We start from the raw sequence: 27,382 nt of genomic DNA, 5'->3' as shown, positions 1-27,382 counted from the left end.
TGGCTTTCTCTTAACCGGTCCACCTTCTCTTTAATTTCGGGAAGATAACACCTTCGTTGTCACAGTTCCCTCTGTCAAACATTCTCAACCTCTTTGGGGAAAAAAATTTCAAACTTTCGTACCGACAACACACATTTCCAATATCTTGGAGGGTTTCGGCAGCCATCACTGAGAAAAAAACTAGGGTGCCGGAAGCTTGATTTGGTGACTGGGTTCCGGCACTCTAATATTGAACTTTATATCGGGAAGCTGGACACTATAATATAGCATTCCAACAGCCTAAATCAAAATGAGTAACCCAATAATGGAGTTCTTCCACCCTAAACTTGTGGCACCCTGTCTCCATTTTTTTCTCAGCCATTATAAACAATTTCCCCCTTTTTTTAGATCGAGGAATTTATAGGCTATGTCAAGGGTCAGGCTCAGTCTTACACAACCAATAACATAATCATTACAATGGGTGGCGATTTTACCTATCAGGATGCAGCCTATTATTTCAAAAGTCTTGATAAACTTATCAGGTATTTTTCCAATTCACTTGTATGGAATGTTTTTTAACTGGTCGATGGGAAACGTGCGTGCAACTGTCTAATACTTGGCCCGGGACCACAAAGTAAGTTTAAACTCAGTTTAAGAGTAACTCTCGGCTTAAGCAATTTAATTTAAGCAAATTTTAAAAAGTTGATTTCCCCTCCGTATTCGCCACTGCCTAATGTGGTCAAGTGTAATGTCATTCCATTGATATGGACATTGGACAAGTTGCATTCTGATCTTGAATTGATTTCTGTGACATAGCTACCCAGTTTCTATTTATAAATTGTATAATCCCCTACTATTGTTGGTCTGGATTCAACTTGATTCACAGATGACCATATTATTGTCTTCCCTTTTACTTGTTCAAGATCTAGTTCAGTCAAGTTCAGTTTCGATTGGATCAGTAGAAAATAATTAGATTTGATTGACAAGTTTGTCAACCTACAATGTCCTACAACCTACGTACAAGTACCAACGTATTATTGACTCGTAAACCTACGTACCCTTTTAAACTTTGAACAAATGAAAGCAGTGTGTGGATTGTGTTACTCGTACCTACTCTTCAATTTTGCTAATTTGTAGCCTCAATAGGTATGTAGGTATCGAAATCTTGGACCACATTAGTTGAAATGGCACATTTTGTTCCCCATCAGTGGCGATGTGGTTAACGTGTTAGACTTCGGATCTGGAGGTTGGTGGCTCTGTAGAAATAAACCCCCCCCCTCCCCCCCCCCCCTTTGATGAACACTGAATAGATACCTACCTACTTCTTGTTGGACCTACTCACATTATTTTCAAAGGTTACTTTAGGTAAAATGTTCCTGATAAAATTTTGCCCAAAATATCTCTAGAAACTTACACAATAAGATCGATTCTCCATTCTTGTTTGGGCATTTCCAGATCGATAAATTTATTCTCTATGTTAAAGAGCAAGGCTTACACTACACGAGTAACAATATAATTATCACCATGGGCGAAGACTTTTACTATCAAAATGCCGCCTACAATTTCAAAAACATAGACATGTTGATGAAGTAAGTTTTGGCCGCTCGTGGGAGTTAGGGCTGCAATCGGGCAATGTCATGTTTCGGTATTTTGGTGACTTATAATAATTAGTACACACCGGAAACGTCAAACATTTGTTTCGCCACAGTTGTGAACAATTGGCCAACAAACGTTGCGAAGCAAAATAATTTCAATGTTGAGCAACTTTCAAGTTCGAGTAAAACTTGTTACACACTAAAATACAAGAAAAATATTTCAGAAATAAGACTGGATAGTAAACAAAGTTGCCAGATTGTTGCAGAAACAATTCTGAATTGTTGCGAAACAAAGCTTTTGATGAAAATGTCGCTGGTGTGTACTAGGAGTAATCAGATTTTGGGTCAATGATGCGTGGTTCATAGGGTGTTAAGTAGGTATAGGTATTACCGTTGGGTATTAGGTGGGCGTTTCTTGCAGACTGTCATATCGCGGATGGCTAAGTATAGTGTTTCCTAACTTCTTAGAGGAGTGAATGGAACCATTTATGTAAAACTTGCGCTTTAAAATGTCGCGCTTTGTTGTGACAATTTGAAACCGCGCAAATGGCAGAGTGTGCCTGAAGGCATGTGTTCCAATCCACTCAACCCCAAAAGTGGTTTAAAACTCTTGCACTTTTGCAATACATAAAAGTGGTTCCATACTTCCCTTTTGAGTTAGGAAACCGCTACTATAATCCCTATATTTTCCTCTCAAATTTGTCCTTTCCCATTCTTCGCATGTTCATTTTGTGTTGTGAATTGCCTAATCTCATTTAACTTCAATCGCCTGTACACTTTCAGGTTGATCAGCTACTAACCTATGTTAAAAAGCAAGGAACCTATTATACGTCTAACAATATCATACTAACCATGGGAGATGATTTTAACTATCAAGATGCTTACAGCTATTTCAAAAATCTAGATATGTTAATTAAGTAAGTACGAGTGCTCAGACTGCTCAGTTTGGCTGCTTTATTTACGAGCGTTCTTTTTTTTTTTTAATTTTTACCTAAGCAGGGGAAAAGACCTACTTTGGCCATATCTTTATTTTGTAATTACATTAATACTAATTACATTGTATGAATATTATAAATATACATGTTAATGAATAAAATAAAATTTATATGACAATATTTTCTTTTCTTATATAATTAAAAAAATTCCTAAATATCATAGAGTTTGAATCATGACATAAGTAATCAATATTTACGGGGTAGGATCGTATGAAAGGTTCTTTAATTATTAAATCACCCTCCGAAGAAGGGGGGGGGAATTAAGAATATAGATATGTATAAAAAATATCGGAGTGATTTACATGCTAAAAGAGATCACTTTGATGTATAGACGGTTTTGTATTTTGATTAAAAATTGCATGTAGATAACATATTATGTAAAAGGGATTTTTTGTGGTTCATGTTTTATTGGTTCATGTTGATCGCATTGGTGATTGGGTTTTATTTAGCCTAACTTTTACCCGAATAATTTTTGAAACTTTTGTTGTCTGTATTTTATATGTGTCTCGCACACTTTTCTTTTAAATTGAACTATTTTTCGGAGGGACTCATTTGGAAAATTATTGGTTTATTAGAAAAGGATAAGATCAAATGAATAGCTCAGTCCTGATGGGAATTTAGCTAAAAATCAACACAGTTTTACCTACCTACCTGGGTGATCACCTGGTTAGTTGATTACTGGTAGGTACTGATGTTGGTACTTATCTATGGATTACCTGGATGTACCTACCAACCTACTTATGTAGTTCAAAGTTTAAAACTTTAAACAGAAGAAAAACCAAGATAGACCCTTTCCAAACTTTGAATTGACCATTTTTTTTTGGAATTTTCATACCTGGAAAAGGAATGCATTGTTTGGTTTCACGCTTAAACTTTCATGATTTTCCATTCCAGATACGTTAACAAAAGACAAGACAACGTGTATGCATTCTACTCGACTCCGTCTTGTTATTTGAAAGCTGTTAACGCTCACAATTTGAACTACACCCTGAAGACTGATGACTTCTTCCCGTATTGTAGTGATAGCAATGCTTGCTGGACCGGATATTTTACGTCACGGCCTACGACCAAATATTTCGAACGACTTGCGTTCCGCTTTTCCCAGGTAAAGTTACGTTTTGCCAGCCTAGTTATTAGCTCGTCTGCCTTGTAAGCGCTTGGTCGCGGGTTTGATTCCCGTCCGGGGCGGATCATAACAGATAAAGTCCGTAAGTCCGTTCTTGGAATTCGGGAAGAAGAGCATAAACAACTTTTGTGACATTCAATTTTTAGTTTTTTTTTTCAAGGCGATTTAACTCTGGAATACCAGGTCGTTCACGCCGAAATTTCATTTTGTTTTAAGTCCCATTATCTTCTATAGATTTCGTGTTGCATTTTTTTTTCTTTACTTATTAGCTACATAAGCAATATTTGTGTCCAATTTGACGTCATGAGTGAAGGAGTCCATTAAGCAGTCGAAATGAGTGCAAATTTTTGTCGCCTCTGGGAATCGAACCCAGGACCTTCTGCATGGGAAGCGCGTTACCTCTGGGCTATCCGTGCCTCCATTTCTGTTATATCATGGCTCTTAACTTTTAGGACCTTATTCCTTATTTAGATTGAGCTGCGGGGGTAAAGGGACTTTTCAGTCTCATCGTATTATGAATGAGGTATATTCTATTTTTCCATTCTCATTCGTCATCGCTATTTTCTTCCAGGTTCACCGAAGGTTACTCCACGATGACGCTTTCGGAGTGGGGGAAGCTTTGAACGAAACAGAAAACAATCTCGGGCTTATTGTATACGGACACCATACTGTCCTAGTCAATAGGAAGTCTAGCCATGAAAGTTTACTACAGTTAGAGAAATTCCACGCTCCCTGGATATTCCTGAGTCCTGCTAACGAGTTCACCTGGGAGACATGGTCCCACATGGTGAAAACCAAGGTAATATATTCCTGGAAGAAATTAGGTACTGATTCTGTATTATTTCTTTTTTTTTCTGCCTCGGTGGCGTGGTGGTCAAGACGCTCGCCTGGTAAACAGGATAGCGCGGGCTCGATCCCAGCCGAGGCATGGAATTTAATTCTCATTTATTTGAGAAATTGACCACATACTAATGGAGCACTAAGGGTGCCAGTGGTGATAACAGGGTATTCGAGCGGAGATCTTCTGGTGCTTATATCTTCAGAAACAATGGCTCGGCTATTCCTGTCACCGTGGAAAACTCCAAGCTTTACAATGGTAAGAAAGACATTCATTAATCTTAATGATCTAGTGGTCAAGTCCCTTGACATTTGATAACAACAGAATCTCTTAATTTTTACGTACTAAAAATTTCAAACCAGAAGTACTCCTTTTGGTTAGTTGTTGGTGCCTTCTTCTAATTAAGTGTCCTTTTCGTCTAGTATCTATCCGTCAAAGGAGATCTTCTGGTGCTTATATCTTCAGAAACAATGGCTCGGCTATTCCTGTCACCGTGAAAAACTCCAAGCTTTACAATGGTAAGAATGACATTCATTAATCTTAATGACCTAGTGGTCAAGTCCCTTGACATTTGACAACAACAGAATCTTTTATTTTTTTACGTACTAAAAATTTCAAACCAGAAGTACTCCTTTTGGTTAGTTGTTGGTGCTTTCTTCTAATTAAGTGTCCTTTTCGTCTAGTATCTATCCGTCAAACAGTGTTGGCAATCATGATTTTGGGCTGCTGCTTTGAAAACTCTTATTCTTGAATTGGCGAACCAGGTTCTCAGATTCTTCACCCAGGACTTTGGTCATCTCCCAACACTCATTTTTGCCTGTAGGACACATTAGAATGTTTTAGTTTGTTTAGACTGCTGGGGTAAAGGGACTTTTCAGTCGTATTCTTGCAGAATAAACAATGGGTCAAACAGTGTTGGCAATCATGATTTTGGGCTGCTGCTTTGAAAACTCTTATTCTTGAATTGGCGAACCAGGTTCTCAGATTCTTCAGCTAGGACTTTGGTCATCTCCCAACACTCATTTTTGCCTGTAGGACACATTCGAATGTTTTAGTTTGTTTAGACTGCTGGGCTAAAGGGACTTTTCAGTCGTACCTATTCTTGCAGAATAAACAATGATCTCAATTCCATTTTTGAGTTTCCAGTTCTCATTATTTCATTTTATTATTTATTTCCAGGAGCCTTGGTGAGCGAAATTCATCAGACGTTTTCGGTAGACTGGATCAATGCAGTGATTCGAGTGTATAAGGATACTGACTATATCGATGTCCAATGGATCGTAGGACCTATCCCTATCGAGTAAGTAGAATTAGAGGAATCTATAATCATATCAAAAACTGGCAACAAATGAGCTCCTGAGGAATCGCTGAAGTAAAGCAACGTTACACGTTCGTATCTGGATGGATGACCATTAGGACAATCGTGAGCTGATTGTTCTGATGTAACAACTGTTACTTTAGACGTACGTGGTCTGTGTCGTAGCATGCCCATCCCATAGTATGCCTCTCATCAGATGGGCGACATTATTTATTTCCAGGAGCCTTGGTGAGCGAAATTCATCAGACGTTTTCGGTAGACTGGATCAATGCAGTGATTCGAGTGTATAAGGACACTGACTATATCGATGTCCAATGGATTGTAGGACCTATCCCTATCGAGTAAGTAGAATTAGAGGAATCTATAATCATATCAAAAACTGGCAACAAATGAGCTTCTGAGGAATCGCTGAAGTAAAGCAATGTTACACGTTGGTATCTGGATGGATGACCATCAGGACAATTGTGAGCTGATTGTTCTGATGTAACAACTGTTACTTTAGACGTATGTGGTCTGTGTCGTAGCATGCCCATCCCGTAGTATGCCTCTCATCAGATGGGCGATAAAAGACACAATACTTCCCATTTAGGTGCTGGGTCAACACGAGAACAACGGAAAGTAACCCGTTGAAGTATTTGCAATCGAAAAACATGTGCCAATTTTTGTCAATGGTGGGATTCGAACCTGGGACCTTCTGCATGGCAAGCAAGCGCGTTACCACTGGACCAACCGTGCCCTCAATAATATTCTAACCGTTTTTCAATAACGTTTTTAACCACAATTTTCTTTTCAGCGACGGAAACGGCAAGGAAGTGATCAGCCGTTACACGGTAGATGGTTTGGCCAATAGAAACGTCTTCTACACCGATTCCAACGGTCGGGAAATGCTCAAACGAATCAAGAACTACCGTCCCACCTGGAACTATGAAGTGAATGAACCGGTGTCGGGTAATTACTATCCGATTACCTCACGCATTAGTCTGAAGGCAGAATCCAATCTGACTGTCCTGGTAGATAGGGCAGAAGGAGGATCCAGCTTGCAGGACGGACAAATTGAACTGATGGTAAGAAAAGACACAATACTTCCCATTTAGGTGCTGGGTCAACACGAGAACAACGGAAAGTAACCCGTTGAAGTATTTGCAATCGAAAAACATGTGCCAATTTTTGTCAATGGTGGGATTCGAACCTGGGACCTTCTGCATGGCAAGCAAGCGCGTTACCACTGGACCAACCGTGCCCCCACCAATATTCTAACCGTTTTTCAATAACGTTTTTAACCATAATTTTCTTTTCAGCGACGGAAACGGCAAGGAAGTGATCAGCCGTTACACGGTAGATGGTTTGGCCAATAGAAACGTCTTCTACACCGATTCCAACGGTCGAGAAATGCTCAAACGAATCAAGAACTACCGTCCCACCTGGAACTATGAAGTGAATGAACCTGTGTCGGGCAATTACTATCCGATTACCTCACGCATTAGTCTGAAGGCAGAATCCAATCTGACCGTCCTGGTAGATAGAGCAGAAGGAGGATCCAGCTTGCAGGACGGACAAATTGAACTGATGGTAAGGAGTTCCTTTTACATAAAAAGTCCAAAGTGGCTAAGGTGTAAGGCAAATCTAAGCTTTGAGGGAAAAATGCTATATGATGGTCTGAAGGCAGAATCCAATCTGACTGTCCTGGTAGATAGGGCAGAAGGAGGTTCCAGCTTGCAGGACGGACAAATTGAACTGATGGTAAGGAGATCTTAGGCACTTTGCACCTGAGGAAGTTTTTTGTGATCCCAGGGGATTTTTTTACTTTCTTTTTATTTACTCGTTTTTTTTTAGTTTTTTTTTTCAAGGCGATTTAACTCTGGAATACCAGGTCGTTCACGCCGAAATTTCATTTTGTTTTAAGTCCCATTATCTCCTATAGATTTCGTAAGTGTTACATTTTTATTTTTCTTTACTTATTAGCTACATAAGCAATATTTGTGTCCAATTTGACGTCATGAGTGAAGGAGTCCATCAAGCAGTCGAAATGAGTGCAAATTTTTGTCGCCTCTGGGAATCGAACCCAGGACCTTCTGCATGGGAAGCGCGTTACCTCTGGGCTATCCGTGCCTCCATTTCTGTTATATCATGACTCTTAACTTTTAGGACCTTATTCCTTATTTAGATTGAGCTGCGGGGGTAAAGGGACTTTTCAGTCTCATCGTATTCATCCTACCTCGATGGTGTAGTGGTCAAGGCGCTCGCCTGGTAAACAGGAGGGCGTGGGTTCAATCCCAGCCGAGGTATGGAATTTTATCCTCAATATAATTTGAGAATTTGATCACAATAATAGTAGTAGTAGCCTACTGCGGGGGTAAAGGGACTTTTCAGTCTCATCGTATTCATCCTACCTCGATGGTGTAGTGGTCAAGGCGCTCGCCTGGTAAACAGGAGGGCGTGGGTTCAATCCCAGCCGAGGTATGGAATTTTATCCTCAATATAATTTGAGAATTTGATCACAATAATAGTAGTAGTAGCCTACTGCTGGAGTAAAGGGACTTTTCAGTCCTATGCGAGCAGTATAAATAAGCATTATTATTATTATGAATGAGGTACGAGTATATTCTATTTTTCTATTCTCATTCGTCATCGCTATTTTCTTCCAGGTTCACCGAAGGTTACTCCACGATGACGCTTTCGGAGTGGGGGAAGCTTTGAACGAAACAGAAAACAACCTCGGGCTTATTGTATACGGACACCATACTGTCCTAGTCAATAGGAAGTCTAGCCATGAGAGTTTACTACAGTTAGAGAAATTCCACGCTCCCTGGATATTCCTGAGTCCTGCTAACGAGTTCACCTGGGAGACATGGTCCCACATGGTGAAAACCAAGGTACATAATATATTTCTGGAAGAAATTAGGTACTAATTCTGTATTTTTTTTTTCTGTCTCGGTGGCGTAGTGGGCAGGACACTCGCCTGGTAAACAGGATAGCGCGGGCTCGATCCCAGCCGAGGCATGGAATTTTATTCTCATTTATTTGAGAAATTGACCACATACTAATGGAGCACTAATGGTTAGGTGGTAGAGAACGCCTCCGGCGTTAACCTCGCCTAGTGGTTACCTTCCACTCAAGAGTCTATTATTATTATTATTTATGTCCGGGACCAAAGACCAAACTTTAAATTATCAGCTTATTATCTTGGAGGGTAGCGCGTCTGCCTTGTACGCGCTAGGTCGCGGGTTCGATTCCCGCCCGGGGCGAACTTTATCCTAAACAGATGAGCTTTCTCCTAAAAGGCACCTTCCACTCAAGAGTCTATTATTATTATTATTTATGTCCGGGACCAAAGACCAAACTTTAAATTATCAGCTTATTATCTTGGAGGGGAGCGCGTCTGCCTTGTACGCGCTAGGTCGCGGGTTCGATTCCCGCCTGGGGCGAACTTTATCGTAAACAGATGAGCTTTCTCCTATAAGGTACGTCTTTTTTATTTCACAGTACTCTGGACTCACCAGATCTCTACCTCAGAACGTGCATGTGCTTACACTAGAAGCGTGGAAACCGGGCACTGTACTGCTTAGATTGGAACATATTATGGAGAAATCTAACGCTGATGACTCCAGTAGGCCTGTGCAAGTTGATATTCAGGTGAGATGTAACTCCCTAGCAAACTCCTTGGCCGAGTCGGTATCACACTAGGCTTGTACGCAGGAGGTCCGGGTTTGATTCCCGGCGGGGCCGAGGTTTTTTTCGGCACTGTGCTTGGAGTTCGGGGTCCACTCAGCCTCGTGAGGAAAATTGAGTAGCTACGTGATTCGAGTAGCGACCAGTGGCGGCATTTCCAGTGTAAAAAGATTATTGAAATATGGATATTGATTGCAAAGGAGGCACTTAGTAATGTTTTGATATCCGTCCGGGTTTGATTCCCGGCGGGGCCGAGGTTTTTTTCGGCACTGTGCTTGGAGTTCGGGGTCCACTCAGCCTCGTGAGGAAAATTGATTAGCTAATTGATTCGAGTAGCGACCAGTGGCGGCATTTCCAGTGTAAAAAGATTATTGAAATATGGATATTGATTGCAAATGAGGCACTTAGTAATGTTTTGATATCTCTCAATTCTCTCCTCTGTGCTTACGTCTTTTTTGATAATCTTCACATATATGTTTCTCAGTATTGTTGCTTTTTGTGTTTCTATGGTGGATATTGTGACTTCTTTATTATTTGACGTTATCATTTTCTTCGGTTTGGATGCTTTGGTCAGGAGACCCAGAAGTTGTTTTTGTTCTGCCTTCTGTCTGGTTTCAGCTCTACAGCGATCAAGTTTCGAAAGGTAGTAGATTTCCTTTTGTAGTAGTTTCATGTATTCTGTTTTCTTGACTGCTTCGTCTGGAATCTCACGAATTCTTTGTATTTCATTGGTCCACCACTTACCTATCATCATGTACAAGACATCGAAATCATGTCTATTGGTTGGATATTGTTTGATCAAGTCTTTGCTGGACTCTCCTGCGGCTGGATCTTCTATGTCTGTATCTAGAATCTTTCGTAATTCTTCCTTAGTATGAACTTGCTGTTCCGTGTATTGGGAGATATGGTCCACGACACTCCTCTGTCGTCTTTTCATCTTGATACCTCGATACCAGGTCTGTATTTTGATCACACGATCCACTACGTTATGTTTACTTAACCATTCATCATAGGTTTCATATGGTTTGTACGAAACATTTCGAAAGACATCATCGATTTCTGGGAAATATGAACTTCTTGTCTGTATGGTTCTGTTGGTCATAGTATTGGTTTCAGATTGCTTCAAAGGAAATATTGGTGTTTGGACACATTGATTGTTCCTTGGGAGTTGATTTTTTTTCATGAAGATTGTCTGGGTAGCTGCGTGGTGATAAAGAACATTGGTAATTTTATTGCGATATCCTCCCAACCACGGTTTTATTTCTTCTGATTTTTCGATTTCGACTACGAATTCTTTGACTTGTTTTTTGCCTTGAAATATTCGAACCTGTAAATATAATGAGTACAGTTTAACGCTATAATCCGCCAAATTATCATCGTAATGCAAATACTCGTAAGATGAATTTTTTCTACCCTATAATAATTTATTATTGTGGAAGCATCTTAACCCAGCGGATTAATTTCAATAAGATCGCCTTCTTGAGTAGGTATAATGTGTGCAGAGCGATATGAACTTACCATGATCACATCAATAGTAGGTATAGGTGGAGGTCGATATATTTTGTTCAAATCAACCCCGGAACAACTCTTCAGTTCCAGCTCTATCGTCCCCAGAGGTATAGCTCCTAGTTCAGTCAATGTGACGTCATCATCGATCACAGCGCCATCTTTCTCAATCTCGATGTCTTCGTGAAACACTTCGCTCATTTTCGTTTTCACTTCGGCTATGATCGTGTTTATTCGAAAGCTGTCGGTACATATGATGCTACCACTGTAGATGAACTTAATGATGACCGTACTCATAGCATTGACGTTACTATCAGCACTCATTACGGCAAGGATATTGTCAGAGGTTTCCACCTCTAGTTTATCTTTGTCCATTGCACTTGGCTGGTTCATTTCCCACACTTGATTCTAACTCTTTTGAAAAGGAGTTTACTGACAAGAAGAGCTTGGTAGCTGTCCCTCCTTGTCTAAAACTTGAGAAATTCAATTTAGAGTTTAATTGTAACTGTAATAATTTCACTTAATTGTAATAAAAATTGTAATGGAAGTAATAAAATAAAACTGAATTACCTTAACGAGAATAAAAACGTCACAGGTTGTGCATTTTTACTTACATGTTTTATTGTTATATAGTATATACAAATTACAAAAAATAGCATGCATACATGCAACAGAGATAACATTGTTACTGAACGATGAAAGTGAAGTGAGTTATACTGGCATTAACTATTGTTTGTTTTTCACCCCCTGTGTCCTGAAGTGCAACATGATAAAAGGTACCTTATGATGGTTTGATCAATAACTTTGCTTTCACTAGTCTGATGAAGTACCCCTTCCCCTGTTTAACCTCGTGTTAAAGAGTCCGCATACTCAGGTTTATTCTAGAGAAAAGCTGTGAGTCCATATACTATCCCATTAAGAGGATACCAAGAGGTGTCATCAGTCATCAAGGCCAGAGAGCTAGTTCAGGGCCCCTAAATCGTAGGGGTCTGATGAGGGATATTCAGGTACATAATTATGTCGTTGTCCCCTACTTCCTGAGACGGACTTGACCATAGTCTCATTCAGGTACCCTCAAAAGAGCCAGTGTTATTGTCTGTGGCTTGACAGGGCTGGTTTTGTCTCAGTTTTACGTCCTCCAGCGAGACAGAGCACTAAGGGTTAGGTGGTAGAGAACGCCTCCGGCGTTAACCTCGCCTAGTGGTTACCTTCCACTCAAGAGTCTATTATTATTATTATTTATGTCCGGGACCAAAGACCAAACTTTAAATTATCAGCTTATTATCTTGGAGGGTAGCGCGTCTGCCTTGTACGCGCTAGGTCGCGGGTTCGATTCCCGCCCGGGGCGAACTTTATCCTAAACAGATGAGCTTTCTCCTAAAAGGCACGTCTTTTTTATTTCACAGTACTCTGGACTCACCAGATCTCTACCTCAGAACGTGCATGTGCTTACACTAGAAGCGTGGAAACCGGGCACTGTACTGCTTAGATTGGAACATATTATGGAGAAATCTAACGCTGATGACTCCAGTAGGCCTGTACAAGTTGATATTCAGGTGAGATGTAACTCCCTAGCAAACTCCTTAATGAAACCAGTGTTCTCTTGGATAAGAAGTATGTGAAAAATTTCATGAATATTGAGGGTAAAATCATGTAACATTAAAGGGTCGTAGGTCCCTACTAAGAATGTGTTTGTGTGATTTTCACACACGACGTGGATCAGGCCGGAACTTAGCTTGCGAATTTCAGATTTCTTGGAAAATTGTCCACCTCCCTTATTTGTATAAATCTACAATGTATGTAGTTTAACTCTTGACGCAAGTTAACAAGACTTATTTACTAACTATTTATGTACAAGAAAAATAAAAGAATTACTTTCAATTTTTTAAAAATATCTGAACAATTTGGGACCAATGGAAATCAGGACCTTCGTTTTGGAAGTGTCTTATCATTCGTAGAATTGATAATAGGTTCTGCCAATGACTTATCTGGAAATTCCAAAGATCGAAGATTTTTACCCAAAAAGTGATGATTTTGCAGAGAATTTTATCTTGTTTTTAAGAGGTTTGATAGAGGGAACTGTAACAACGAGGGTCTTGAAATCGAAGAGAGGACAGGATAGGAGAAAGCCAGCCGTTCCGAGAACGAACCTTATCCGTGATAAAGTCCGCCCCGGGCGGGCATCGAACCCGCGATTTTGTCCTTGGTTAATAAGGTTTATTCACACATCGACTCAGTATATGCTGAGGATTTTTCCGCGTATTTGAAATCACTCATGTGATTGTGTAGGTATAAATGTATCATTTCTAGTCAAAAACAAAGTGTATTTTACTGCTAAATTGGTTTTGGGACCAATGGAAATCAGGACCTTCGTTTTGGAAGTGTCTTATCATTCGTAGAATTGATAATAGGTTCTGCCAATGACTTATCTGGAGATTCCAAAGATCGAAGATTTTTACCCAAAAAGTGATGATTTTACAGAGAATTTTATCTTGTTTTTAAGAGGTTTGATAGAGGGAACTGTATAACAACGAGGGTCTTGAAATCGAAGAGAGGACAGGATAGGTGAAAGCCAGCCGTTCCGAGAACGAACCTTATCCGTGATAAAGTTCGCCCCGGGCGGGAATCGAACCCACGATTTTGTCCTTGGTTAAGGTTTATTCACACATCGACTCAGTACGAGTATATGCTGAGGATTTTTCCGCGTATTTGAAATCACTCATGTGATTGTGTAGGTATAAATGTATCATTTCTAGTCAAACAAAGTGTATTTTACTGCTAGATTGGTTCCTGTTTTATTCGGAAGGCTGGACCTAATTTGTTGTAAGGAGTTTGGAGCATTAGAACGGTTAATAGCGTGTCAAGGCTGGTAAAGTTAGGCCTACCATATCCCACCGAAAACCAGATGTCACGCTTCTGTTCTGAGTGACCTACAGTCAATGACCAAACTCTGATTAAAAGTGTCCCCGCGGCAGGTTTCCGCGGTTATTCGGGGCTAAACTTTGCAAAAAGAGAGGAGTTTGTGTTACTTCGGACTGTTAAGAGGTCCTGTTAGACCCTACGTCTGTAAGGGCTCTTAACTATAATATACACAGGTACTTTAGTCGCTTTCTCATATTTGTATTTAATTAACCAAACTCTTTGTTTTTAACGGGTATGAATGAAGAAAACAAAGAAGAAACTTTAGAGTATTTAAGAGTGAGGATAAAATAGAGGTACCTACACACGAGGTTAAACAGGGGAAGGGGTACTTCATCAGACTAGTGAAAGCAAAGTTATTGATCAAACCATCATAAGGTACCTTTTATCATGTTGCACTGCAGGACACAGGGGGTGAAAAACAAACAATAGTTAATGCCAGTATAACTCACTTCCCTTTCATCGTTCAGTAACAATGTTATCTCTGTTGCATGTATGCATGCTATTTTTTGTAATTTGTATATAACAATAAAAATGTAAGTAAAAATACACAACCTGTGACGTTTTTATTCTCGTTAAGGTAATTCAGTTTTATTTTATTACTTCCATTACAAGCAGGTGTTCTTTACAATGAAGTGAAATTGTTATAATTAAACTGTAGATTGAATTTCTCTAGTTTTAGACGAGGGACAGCTACCAAGCTGTTCTTGTCAGTAAACTCCTTTTCAAAAGAGTTAGAATCAAGTGTGGGAAATGAACCAGCCAAGTGCAATGGACCAAGATAAACTAGAGGTGGAAACCTCTGACAATAACCTTGCCGTAATGAGTGCTGATAGCAACCTCAATGCTATGAGTACGGTCATCATTAAGTTCATCTACAGAGGTAGCATCATATGTACCGACAGCTTCCGAATAAACACGATCATAGCCGAGTAATGAGTGCTGATAGCAACCTCAATGCTATGAGTACGGTCATCATTAAGTTCATCTACAGTGGTAGCATCATATGTACCGACAGCTTCCGAATAAACACGATCATAGCCGAAGTGAAGACGAAAATGAGCGAAGTGTTTCACGAAGACATCGAGATTGAGAAAGATGGCGCTGTGATCGATGATGACGTCACATTGACTGAACTAGGAGCTATACCTCTGGGGACGATAGAGCTGGAACTGAAGAGTTGTTCCGGGGTTGATTTGAACAAAATATATCGACCTCCACCTATACCTACTATTGATGTGATCATGGTAAGTTCATATCGCTCTGCACACATTATACCTACTCAAGAAGGCGATCTTATTGAAATTAATCCGCTGGGTTAAGATGCTTCCACAATAATAAATTATTATAGGGTAGAAAAAGTTCATCTTACGAGTATTTGCATTACGATAATTTGGCGGATTATAGCGTTAAACTGTACTCATTACATTGATGTGATCATGGTAAGTTCATATCGCTCTGCACACATTATACCTACTCAAGAAGGCGATCTTATTGAAATTAATCCGCTGGGTTTAGATGCTTCCACAATAATAAATTATTATAGGGTAGAAAAAATTCATCTTACGAGTATTTGCATTACGATGATAATTTGGCGGATTATAGCGTTAAACTGTACTCATTATATTTACAGGTTCGAATATTTCAAGGCAAAAAACAAGTCAAAGAATTCGTAGTCGAAATCGAAAAATCAGAAGAAATAAAACCGTGGTTGGGAGGATATCGCAATAAAATTACCAATGTTCTTTATCACCACGCAGCTACCCAGACAATCTTCATGAAAAAAAATCAACTCCCAAGGAACAATCAATGTGTCCAAACACCAATATTTCCTTTGAAGCAATCTGAAACCAATACTATGACCAACAGAACCATACAGACAAGAAGTTCATATTTCCCAGAAATCGATGATGTCTTTCGAAATGTTTCGTACAAACCATATGAAACCTATGATGAATGGTTAAGTAAACATAAGGTAGTGGATCGTGTGATCAAAATACAGACCTGGTATCGAGGTATCAAGATGAAAAGACGACAGAGGAGTGTCGTGGACCATATCTCCCAATACACGGAACAGCAAGTTCATACTAAGGAAGAATTACGAAAGATTCTAGATACAGACATAGAAGATCCAGCCGCAGGAGAGTCCAGCAAAGACTTGATCAAACAATATCCAACCAATAGACATGATTTCGATGTCTTGTACATGATGATAGGTAAGTGGTGGACCAATGAAATACAAAGAATTCGTGAGATTCCAGACGAAGCAGTCAAGAAAACAGAATACATGAAACTTCTACAAAAGGAGTGATGATAGGTAAGTGGTGGACCAATGAAATACAAAGAATTCGTGAGATTCCAGACGAAGCAGTCAAGAAAACAGAATACATGAAACTACTACAAAAGGAAATCTACTACCTTTCGAAACTTGATCGCTGTAGAGCTGAAACCAGACAGAAGGCAGAACAAAAACAACTTCTGGGTCTCCTGACCAAAGCATCCAAACCGAAGAAAATGATAACGTCAAATAATAAAGAAGTCACAATATCCACCATAGAAACACAAAAAGCAACAATACTGAGAAACATATATGTGAAGATTATCAAAAAAGACGTAAGCACAGAGGAGAGAATTGAGATATTGAATGAACTGAGTGACACACTAGTACAATGTGAAGGGGTAGACTTTGTGGATAGTATACTGGCCCTCGTGAGGAAAGAAATTGATCAAATGTACGTTGGAGTTCCGAAGAAAAATTTAGAAATGACAAGAACTAGAATTGAGTTATTGTTTTCAAAATTTCTTAATTTCCCAGAGTATAATAAGAACGTGAAAGGAGATATTAGAATGTCAGCAAGGTCCAGAAGAAATGCAACACCTGAGGAACGATACTTTACCTGTTCTAGATGTAATAGAACATTACCTGCTAGTGAATATCCTAGCGGTGCTCAGAAATCAAGTAACCGTATTTGTAACTCTTGTGAGTGGGTGGAGAATGTGGGGAGCAAGAGAATTGATCTGAAGCCTTACAAGCAAATGTTGAAGAATATTCAGAAGAGGGAATTGGACAAAAACTCAACCAGTTCACTTTGCTTTGGAATGCAACCGTCAGGTAAGTTATTGAAAATTACAAAATGTTCGAGATATGTATTTTTTGTAACTCTTGTGAGTGGGTGGAGAATGTGGGGAGCAAGAGAATTGATCTGAAGCCTTACAAGCAAATGTTGAAGAATATTCAGAAGAGAGAATTGGACAAAAACTCAACCAGTTCACTTTGCTTTGGAATGCAACCGTCAGGTGAGTTATTGAAAATTACAAAATGTTCGAGATATGTATTTTTTTTTTTTTTCTCCATCGTTCTATTGGTTGTCTTACAACAAATGGCCTTTCTTGAGTTTGGATATGAGAAAATTTTCTCAGATCGGTATTCGAGAGTTAACTTCCTATGGCATAGTGGTCATTGTATTTTTTATTCGAAAAAATGAGGTACCTACTGAAATGCTCGATTTCCGTACTGGGTTTGCTAAGAAGTTTTCTTGGTCTCCTAAGGATAATATTGATGGAATTGCAGGAATATGTACAAATGGCCTTTCTTGAGTTTGGATATGAGAAAATTTTCTCAGATCGGTATTCGAGAGTTAACTTCCTATGGCATAGTGGTCATTGTATGTTTTATTCGAAAAAATGAGGTACCTACTGAAATGCTCGATTTCCGTACTGGGTTTGCTAAGAAGTTCTCTTGGTCTCCTAAGGATAATATTGATGGAATTGCAGGAATATGTATAACTCCTATGTACATATCTGCTGAAACCACTATGTAACAAAGGTATTCGCTTCATTTCCAGGAATGTACTACCTCGTAAACGTCATCTGGGACGGACACTCCGCCATCACCGAGTCCAGTGATATCACGACACTTCAATGTATCCGCTGGGATCGAACCCAGGACTGGTCACCCTGGAACTGCATCGTCCTGACCGCAGATGAGGCAGAACTACACGAGAATATATTCGACGTGAAGGAATTCTACAGCGCAGAGTTCATAACCAAAGTGACGCTACGTCATATTTCCGCGCGGATTCAGTTCCTTTCGTTGCCAGAAACGGAGGACAGCGTGGAGTTTACGGGCGCGTTCAATTTCAATACGGTTAATGAAACCAGTGTTCTCTTGGATAAGAAGTATGTGAAAAATTTCATGAATATTGAGGGTAAAATCATGTAACATTAAAGGGTCGTAGGTCCCTAACCAGTGTTCTCTTGGATAAGAAATACGTGAAAAATTTCATGAATATTGAGGGTAAAATCATGTAACATTAAAGGGTCGTAGGTCCCTGCTAAGAATGTGTTTGTGTGATTTTCACACACGACGTGGATCAGGCCGGAACTTAGCTTGCGAATTTCAGATTTCTTGGAAAATTGTCCACCTCCCTTATTTGTATAAATCTTCAATGTATGTAGTTTAACTCTTGACGCAAGTTAACAAGACTTATTTACTAACTATTTATGTACAAGAAAAATAAAAGAATTACTTTCAATTTTTTAAAAATATCTGAACAATTTTTTTAGAATTTTATTTTTAAAATGTTAAAGGGTGAGGTTGATGGGACAGACATGGTTATCCCATCGCCTCTATAGTATAAATGGGATAAAATATGGGATATATTACGGGATTATTATATTGATATTACTATTATTACTATTGATAAATTCCATAATATTGAAATAAAATTGGACCTAAGATACGAGATGTAGTCAGAATTAATACAAATGATTTGGATCTAGATAAGGGAGAGAAATTGAAATATTCTCGTTACAGTCGTTATGAATATAGCAACAATTGAAATAGCACGGAACAGGCATCGGTTTGTTTTGAAAGTTCATAAGTTCTTCCACGAACGTGAACATTTAGAACGCTTTGTATGTTAATCTAGAACTTTTCAATTTCGTCTCAATTGATCTTTCAAATTTCAATTCAGATTTTCAACACAATTAACAATTTCATTATGAACAAAAACTATTTATACGTATAATAAAATAATCATGTAATAATTTACACTGGCCAGTATAGGTTACGTTGGAAACATGTGTTTTATGGTATTTGACAAAAACAAGGGTACGAGTATTTTCAAAAAGAAAGAATCAATTTGATTTGTATTTGAAAAACTTTCAAAAAAATTTCTGGCGTATACCATGACAACACTGGCATACAATGTTCCAAGTTGGAAATTCCAACAGTAGCTCTCAGGACCAACATGTAAGAAACAATTAAACCTAATTTTCCTATATATAAATATATATACTTATAATATACGATATCATATGTTTCCAAAAAAATAAATAAAAAATAAACAAAATAAACAGATCTTAATTATTAGTAATAAAAATAAACAAAATATGTGTAAATGAATTAATTTAAAATATAAATATTTACTAATACAGTTAGTTAGATTCTTGTACTCGGTTGAAAAGATAGATGGACAAGTTACTATGATGTGGAATAATAGTTGATCACTCGTCATTTCCTAAAAAATCGTTTCCATAATGAGATCTTTTACCCATTTTCTTTTATTGTATTAGTCTCTTCGATCACTTTACTCGTAAATGAGTAACTGGAGTACATAATCGGGAGCAAAATTGACAGAGCGCACAACGCGCGAGTACAAGACATTTCATTTGAAAAGTAATGTACAAGAAAAAGAAAAAACACTTAACAATTTATTCCCTTTAGAAAATAAATAATGAAATAAAACAAAAATTGCACACGTTAAGAACGTAAAAGAAAACATATGGGTTAAGTAACGGTAGGAAATGTGAATATTAGGTAGAACCAGATTTCGTGAAAAATGTGACAACGAATTTTAATAATAAAACAATCGCCTTACTTAAACCATTCTTTAACAACGATACAGTACAAGTATCAAACGTTAAGATTTAAATTCAGTCATTATCATGCGTATTAATTTATACTACCAACAAAACCCATACATTTTATATTGAATTTTCTTAAAACTTTTATTGAATAAGGCAAAAGTCTTTTTCTCCTATCTAAAAAACCAGAGAAGAAAAATCAAAATTTGTTTCTATTAATTGTATGACGAGAATCTGGAATAATTTTGCTCTTTATGTAAAATTATTGTACTAAAAAAGCTTCATTTAATCCCAGAAGTGTGACATTATCTGCAATTGACGATTTATGTCTCAAAAAAGTATCAACAATAGGTAATTGACTTTGTCAGGTAATACAAAATTATTTCAAAAAATAAAATTGAGCTATTTCTCTCTCTCAGTATTTCTTCTCTACTATCACAGATAGTCCAATGGAATTTCGTGTGTTATCATTTAACATTGTGAATATAAAATACTCAACAGGATCAGTTGCTTCGTAGAATTATCATGTAGAAAGAACTGAACCGTTTTATATGGTGAACAGACAACATTGACATACAAATGATCAAAAGAATGTACGCAACTGATCCACCCGATAAGAAAAATCAATTTAGAAAAATGATACTTGATCAAAGAAAGTATTAAAACCGACAGTAGGTATTTTCGAAAATAAAATCTTCAAATTAAAACTTTTACCAACAAGTAGGTACATGATTATTATTCATCTATCACTATAAAAATAAAAACCTTATAATTAACATAAAATAAGGCAGCAATAAGATCACCATGGTTTGAGTTAATTGTATATCACCTTAATTACAAATTATTTACTACTTAGGAAGTCAAGAAATCTACTCCCCTACACATCTTCGTAAATTTCTCAAAAGTGTTTAATCAATCACAACTCACAGAATTAGGTTGTAGAAGTTTCTTCCCAACATAGAAAAAGTAGGTAATTTTCATACCTCCCTCAAATAGCAAAAGTCTGAGCAACAAGTTTTTATGTAAGACTACTCCCCTACACATCTTCGTAAATTTCTCAAAAGTGTTTAATCAATCACAACTCACAGAATTAGGTTGTAGAAGTTTCTTCCCAACGTAGAAAAAGTAGGTAATTTTCATACCTCCCTCAAATAGCAAAAGTCTGAGCAACAAGTTTTTATGTAAGAATGTAAGTATACTTTTTTGAAATGTTTTGTTTTATCACAGACTTTTGAAAACGTTCAATATCATGATTAAAGTTATTGACAAAATTCTCAGCTGGAGATAACAAAAGACCACATTTTGGACAAGAGATATAATACATAAATTATAAATTTGCATGTCCAGTTAGAAACGCAAGAAGAAGAAGTAATAAAGATTCATCACTACTTCCGCGAGACTTTTGAAAACGTTCAATATCATGATTAAAGTTATTGACAAAATTCTCAGCTGGAGATAACAAAAGACCACATTTTGGACAAGAGATAATACATAAATTATAAATTTGCATGTCCAGTTAGAAACGCAAAAAGAAGTAATAAAGATTCATCACTACTTCCGCGAGATATGTACCTTCTTTTCCAGTGGAAAATTTTACACCATATATTATGAAAATCAGAACTAGTTTGAATTCAAACAACTAAACACTTATAATATAATTTTTAAACAACACTAACTTCCGAATAATAAAAAATAATCTCACTCGTTCATAAAATTAAACAAAATATTATCTAGTAATAAACAAATAAAAAAGATTTTGAAATATTTCAGGTTAAAACCAACAACGATCATATATTATGTAGAAATGCCAGCGATGATACATTACTACTTCCAGATGTAACAACTTCGTCCTTGATTTGATAGTTGCCAAAACAACGTGATTTACTGCCCTGATTTCTGTCTAAAATTCGTTTTAACTTCTCATGGTTTTTCATTATGACTATCCTTTCTTCCTTTTACGTTTACCTGGTTAAAACCAACAACGATCATATATTATGTAGAAATGCCAGCGATGATACATTACTACTTCCAGATGTAACAACTTCGTCCTTGATTTTGATAGTTGCCAAAACAACGTGATTTACTTCCCTGATTTCTGTCTAAAATTCGTTTTAACTTCTCATGGTTTTTCATTATGACTATCCCTTCTTCCTTTTACGTTTACCTAGACAAGGAAAAGAGAAAATGGGAATTTTGAAAACACTGAAGAAATAAAAGAAACTTCCAAAAACAGAGAAGTATTTTGATCCAAAAGTAATTACTGACAAATAATAGACAATGAATTCTACTGAATGCAATCAAATATGTAAATTTGAAATTACCGAACCAACTAAATTTTCAAGGAAAAAGGATAAGCAAGATAAATGAAGCCGAAAAATAGAAAATTTGAAAACTGCATAAACAAATTCTGATACGTGCATTATGCACTGACAGAAGACAACCTATTCTAAACTTATTAGGGCTGATGAGACCGGGATACCCGTTTCCTACACGAAAGGCCAGGGCACTTAGGTAGTTTTCATCGGGTACCCAAGTACTCACTACTCAACTACCCGGGAGAAATCATAAGAAGACAACCTATTCTAAACTTATTAGGGCTGATGAGACCGGGATACCCGTTTCCTACACGAAAGGCCAGGGCACTTAGGTAGTTTTTCATCGGGTACCCAAGTACTCAACTACCCGGGAGAAATCATGAGTCTCAATATTTGTTCTTCTTACCTTGAAAACTTGCTCTGGCGCGGAACCCAAGATGATCTCGGCCCAGGGCCCCAGGGTCCTCTCAAGCGACCACCGGCCCCCCAGTTAGCACTGCCTGGAGCCCACCATCCTGCCCATGGGGTATTGCCCCAGGTTCTCGCCCAACCTGGAATTGACAAGAAAAATAGGTGTAAAAGGGATTTTGGACTTTAAAGCCCAAGTTGAGCTATATATGTATGTCCAGACCACCTGGGGTACACAGTCTCATGTTAACATAAATGATAGGCACAGATATTGGAAAACACCGTCAAGGTGCGTTTCCACTCACTCGGCATCAGCCGATCAGTATGATCGGTTTCCGTTTTGAAAAGAACACCAGTAACTTATACTCTTCACAGTTGGTACTGGTGTTCTTCTTTTCAAGATAATGGTCATATCTAAGATGAATCTTCACAAAGTCACGTCAGGATCTATCAGTCTGTTTCCATTTGTTTCTAATCTCTCGACATTCACACAGTTCCTTGCAGATTCGTGTCTTGAGAAGTGTGCCGCGGTGGCGACAACTTTGAGAACCACTGCTTTAGACCCATGACTATTTTTTCAACAGTAATACTGCATCTTTTTATCAGTAGATATCATCTTGTTTCTTGTTATGTGGGATCAAATTTTGGTTATATGGAAGTTTTACACAGAAGTTGAAACAGCTACATACCTGGATCCCACAGTTCATGTTCGTCATAGAACCCTCCAGCAGCTTGATCTTCTGAGAACCTCGAGTATAGACCTAATGGAATCGAAATCAGAACATTAATTAGTTTAATTGCCTCCTGTAGATAAAAACTGGTCATCGAAAATATCAGCCTGTTAGATTAATTTCTTTCCTATATGGTAATTTTCATTTGATTGATAAGACATTTTAACGTTACTGTTTTAAGGTGTGTCCACATATAGTCGACGGCCGGTAGATTATGGTTGGACAATGGACATACCTTAACAGATAATAAATGTCTTTAGGTACGGGAGACGGGGGTGTAACACTACTCACACGTCACCCAGCCTGAGCGAAAGGTGTCCACATATAGTCGACGGCCGGTAGATTATGGTTGGACAATGGACATACCTTAACAGATAATAAATGTCTTTAGGTACGGGAGACAGGGGTGTAACACTACTCACACCTCACCCAGCCTGAGCGAAAACAATGAGGTTTCTTTGTGTTATTTTATCTCATGATTAGTGCGAATTGAAATATTACAGGAATTTCTCTTAATATTTTATTATGTGGAATTTATAATTTTTATTTAGCTCGTTTTCCTCACGAGACTGAGTGGTGCCGACTGCATATCTTTCAACTTTTAATACTTCAAGTCCATATCCTGATTAGGACGTTTTCCTAATATTTCGATCAAGAATCTCCATTTCTTGGAGGACTCTCCAAGATTCCGACACAAGATTAATTAGTTCCTTAATCTCAATAGCCTTTTGCCTTGATTCAGTTCTTGCTGTGACGGAATTTAAACATAAATTACTTAACTTAGCTGCCTCACTTGATACTAAAACTAGAACCTAAAGGGCTAAGTAAATGTCAGCATTTTTCATTTCCCCAAGTCCTATGACATTATTCTTTTACTTTTCTAGTTTCTACCTATCTGTGTGGTCTAAATTGGTATCCTAACTGTACTCCGTGCATCATAGGATCTGGCTGATTGGCGGTAAATTTAACGGGCAGGGGGAGGGTATAAGGTTAGATCCCGTGGTGATTAACTGTACTCCGTGCATCATAGGATCTGGCTGATTGGCGGTAAATTTAACGGGCAGGGGGAGGGTATAAGGTTAGATCCCGTGGTGACATAAGTTAAGCTACGTCGAACAGAGCGAAAATAATGTTCCTCTCAAATATTGCATACTGGTAGAATAAAAACAGGGCAAACGAACGGAGAAAATGATGTATTTATGAATACCCGTAGAAATATCGGCACACAACAACGGAGAACGAGAAAGGGAGGTTAAATCGCACTAGCGATGTTTTCGATTCCTTACATAGCTCATTGACATCTTCATACTGGAATACTTTTTCGGCTTATCTCCAGCGTTCAACTTTCTACCATATTCCGGGGATCTTGTCTTCTTGAACCTCCCGTTACGTGTCTTATCTTTCCCATCACCACATTCATACGGATCATCGCACAGGCTACAAGAGTCACTGGAATTATCGCACACACTATGGCCACAATCCCCGTCATCCATTGAAAAGCAACTCTCACTATCTACCTCACGCGCAGTGGCATAATCACTCATACATTCTTCTTTCACATGAACAAGGGGTGCGCATACGCTAGCAAGACGCGCAGAGTGCTCCTCTTGCGCAACAGGCTCGCCGGATGAAAACGATTTCAGTTGAGACTTCATAATTCTCAGCTCTTCATCTTCGTCATCTTCCATGCCGAAGGTCGCGGGTTCGAAGCTCGGAATTGTGTCGCACATGACGTTCTGGCGAAGAGAATTTGAGCGTTAGGAGTGCCTAGTCTGATTTGATCGAACGATTTCAAACTTTTACCGCGAAAATTTTGCCTACACGCCTGTTTATTCCGCGATAACACTCAAAAGTTAATCCCAAAGCCCTCCAGTCCTTCCCAAACGTGTCTTATATTTCAAGCAGGTATTTACTAAAATTCCCTTTGGTAATTTGCTTAAATCATTCAAATCATCTCTAGTGCTTGTTGTTAGTAGAAAAAAGCGTTCAAACAATAAATAAGCATAAAAGCATGAACAAAGTAGCAAAGCAAAATGAAAAGCATATTGAAGCCGTGCATGTAATAAAGCGAAAATGCGTGAAAAACGTGATTGCAAGCAAAGGGTGATAAAAAAAGCAAAATAAACAAAATGGAATGGGTTGTTTTTACAGCTGAAAGAGAAAACGAAAACATTATTCTTACTTTCTAAAACCCCAAAAAAAAAAAAAAAAAAAAAAAAAAATCTTGACTATCAAGAGAGGTAGGAATAAGCACCCAAACCCTGAATGTAGGATAAACTTTCTAAGATTTTTCTGTGTTTCAGCCTCAATGAGAGTGGGCTTCCATTGTATTGTCATGTTTAAGATAGGATAAAAAAAAGTTTACCAGTATATGCTTACCTGTTTTAAAGATGTCATCTAGCTTGCCTGCTATTCTTTTATCTAGTCCATATTCTAATAGCATTCAGAGAGTTACGAGTTAAAATCCCAGAGTCGACAGAAAATTTGCACTCGTATTTCGATTGCAAATATTTCAATTTTCAATATTCCGGTGTTCTCAATTGCACCTGTTGATCCAGCATCAGCACCTGAATGGGAAGGAAAAATATTGTGTCTTTTCTCGTCCATATGAGGGATACACTCCAGGTTGGGCGTGCTACGACACAGACCACACGAGTCTCAATCTTACCTTGGACATGGTTTCGGTATCGGATATTGTGTCTTTTCTCGTCCATATGAGGGACACACTCCAGGTTGAGCATGCTACGGCACAGACCACACGAGTCTTACCTTGGACATGGTTTCGGTATCGGGTTCCTCCTGCGGGTCTGCCCAGTCCACAATGATGTCACATCCCCACACTTTCAGTCGTCCGGTCGCTAGTCGTTTCTTAGCCAGGGAGGCGGACTTGTGTGAATCATACTCGAGGAAGCAGAAGCCCCGGTTCTTCTTGTTGTCGTCCGGAGAACTGTAGATGATCACTTGGGAGAGGCCCGCTGAAATTCACACGCGAATAGAATAGAATACATTAGGTATCAACTTGAAAAGGAGAACCGAAAAAAAAAAGAGAGAAGCTTGTAAGAGGGAGTTGCAAGGCAAAGACTAGGCCGTGGACAGTATCTTCTATCTTCTTCTACTTTTCCTTTTTCCCGTTCAAAGGGGTCGGTATTTCGCGTCAGTCTTTTCCAGCCCGCAACATTATGTACTTTCCTTCTATCAAACCTCTAAAAAAAGAACGAATTTCACCGTCAAGTACTTACGGTTATAGCTTCTTGCCGGTCTTCGAAATGAACGAAGGCATAGTCCTTGATTCTCTTGACTCTCTCCACTCTGCCATATTGCTCAAACGCCTCTTTCAGCTTCTCTTCCGTACAGTATTGCGTTAAATTTCTAACATATAGCACCTTCACCTGAGACACAAGAATCAGTTTGAATTAAATTGAGAGTTTCATTAGCATTTCTAAGGCCATGCACTATCAGGTAGGCCTGACGACAGGTACACCTAATTAGGTCTACCTGATAGTATGTGTGCTCATCAGGTATCAGGTAGAACTGATAGAGTTGCTGGTCTAGTCTAATCCCAGGAAAAAGTCTGCTTTTGCACCGTTTTCTACAGTGCAAAAGATATTCCACATTTTCCATACAATCCAATACTTGGTACCGTGGTAAAACGCTTGCCATTCAGAGAGTTACGAGTTAAAATCCCAGAGTCGACAGAAAATTTGCACTCGTATTTCGATTGCAAATATTTCAATTTTCAATATTCTGGTGTTCTCAATTGCACCTGTTGATCCAGCATCAGCACCTCAATGAGAAGGAAAAATATTGTGTCTTTTCTCGTCCATATTATGAGGGATACACTCCAGCTTGAGCATGCTACGACACAGACCACACGAGTCTCAATCTTACCTTGGACATGGTTTCGGTATCGGGTATTGTGTCTTTTCTCGTCCATATGAGGGACACACTACAGGTTGGGCATGCTACGACACAGACCACACAAGTCTTACCTTGGACATGGTTTCGGTATCGGGTATTGTGTCTTTTCTCGTCCATATGAGGGACACACTACAGGTTGGGCGTGCTACGACACAGACCACACGAGTCTTACCTTGGACATGGTTTCGGTATCGGGT

The 27,382-nt window shown here is 38.5% G+C and overlaps 5 protein-coding genes across 5 annotated transcripts in view; 3 read left to right on the top strand and 2 right to left on the bottom strand.

Annotated features, from left to right (window-relative positions):
• LOC103513787 (lysosomal alpha-mannosidase) overlaps positions 1-9,551 on the top strand; it is a gene marked incomplete at its 5' end in the record, with an annotated part of 40,194 nt that extends 30,643 nt beyond the window's left edge. The window contains 6 exons of the mRNA XM_026826894.1: positions 4,690-4,791; positions 5,713-5,833; positions 6,645-6,932; positions 7,150-7,420; positions 8,497-8,724; positions 9,335-9,551. Of these exons, the coding sequence (XP_026682695.1) occupies positions 4,690-4,791; positions 5,713-5,833; positions 6,645-6,932; positions 7,150-7,420; positions 8,497-8,724; positions 9,335-9,535 (1,211 nt within the window). The remainder of the gene's footprint in view (positions 1-4,689; positions 4,792-5,712; positions 5,834-6,644; positions 6,933-7,149; positions 7,421-8,496; positions 8,725-9,334) is intronic.
• LOC113469312 (lysosomal alpha-mannosidase-like) lies at positions 318-3,742 on the top strand. Its single transcript, XM_026826899.1, has 2 exons — positions 318-521; positions 3,464-3,742. The coding sequence occupies exons 1-2, from the start codon at positions 457-459 to the stop codon at positions 3,720-3,722; spliced, it is 324 nt and encodes a 107-aa protein (XP_026682700.1). The 5' UTR covers positions 318-456; the 3' UTR covers positions 3,723-3,742.
• Positions 9,552-9,813: 262 nt separating the features above from the next.
• LOC113469308 (IQ and ubiquitin-like domain-containing protein) lies at positions 9,814-11,407 on the bottom strand. The gene is made up of 3 exons (XM_026826893.1): positions 11,039-11,407; positions 9,923-10,847; positions 9,814-9,818 (listed from the first exon to the last, which is right to left on the bottom strand). Exons 1-3 carry the CDS (start codon positions 11,399-11,401, stop codon positions 9,814-9,816), a joined length of 1,293 nt encoding a protein of 430 aa, XP_026682694.1. The 5' UTR covers positions 11,402-11,407.
• A 3,473-nt stretch (positions 11,408-14,880) lies between these two features.
• Positions 14,881-18,167, top strand: LOC103513785 (IQ and ubiquitin-like domain-containing protein). The gene is made up of 4 exons (XM_026826892.1): positions 14,881-15,192; positions 15,579-16,161; positions 16,263-17,057; positions 17,791-18,167. The coding sequence occupies exons 1-4, from the start codon at positions 14,881-14,883 to the stop codon at positions 18,165-18,167; spliced, it is 2,067 nt and encodes a 688-aa protein (XP_026682693.1).
• A 3,651-nt stretch (positions 18,168-21,818) lies between these two features.
• The window catches only part of LOC103513784, a 9,029-nt gene continuing 3,465 nt past the window's right edge, over positions 21,819-27,382 (bottom strand). The window contains exons 5-7 of the mRNA XM_008478630.3: positions 23,226-23,297; positions 22,535-22,679; positions 21,819-21,977 (exon numbers count right to left, since the gene is read on the bottom strand). Coding sequence (XP_008476852.1) covers positions 21,974-21,977; positions 22,535-22,679; positions 23,226-23,297 — 221 coding nt within the window. The 3' untranslated portion in view covers positions 21,819-21,973. The remainder of the gene's footprint in view (positions 21,978-22,534; positions 22,680-23,225; positions 23,298-27,382) is intronic.

This window comes from Diaphorina citri, unplaced genomic scaffold, assembly GCF_000475195.1.
Source record: "Diaphorina citri unplaced genomic scaffold, Diaci psyllid genome assembly version 1.1 scaffold1025, whole genome shotgun sequence".
Taxonomy (NCBI): Eukaryota; Metazoa; Arthropoda; class Insecta; order Hemiptera; family Psyllidae; genus Diaphorina; species Diaphorina citri.
The sequence above is the reverse complement of the archived record's forward strand: the minus strand, read 5'-3'. Positions and strand labels throughout refer to the sequence as shown.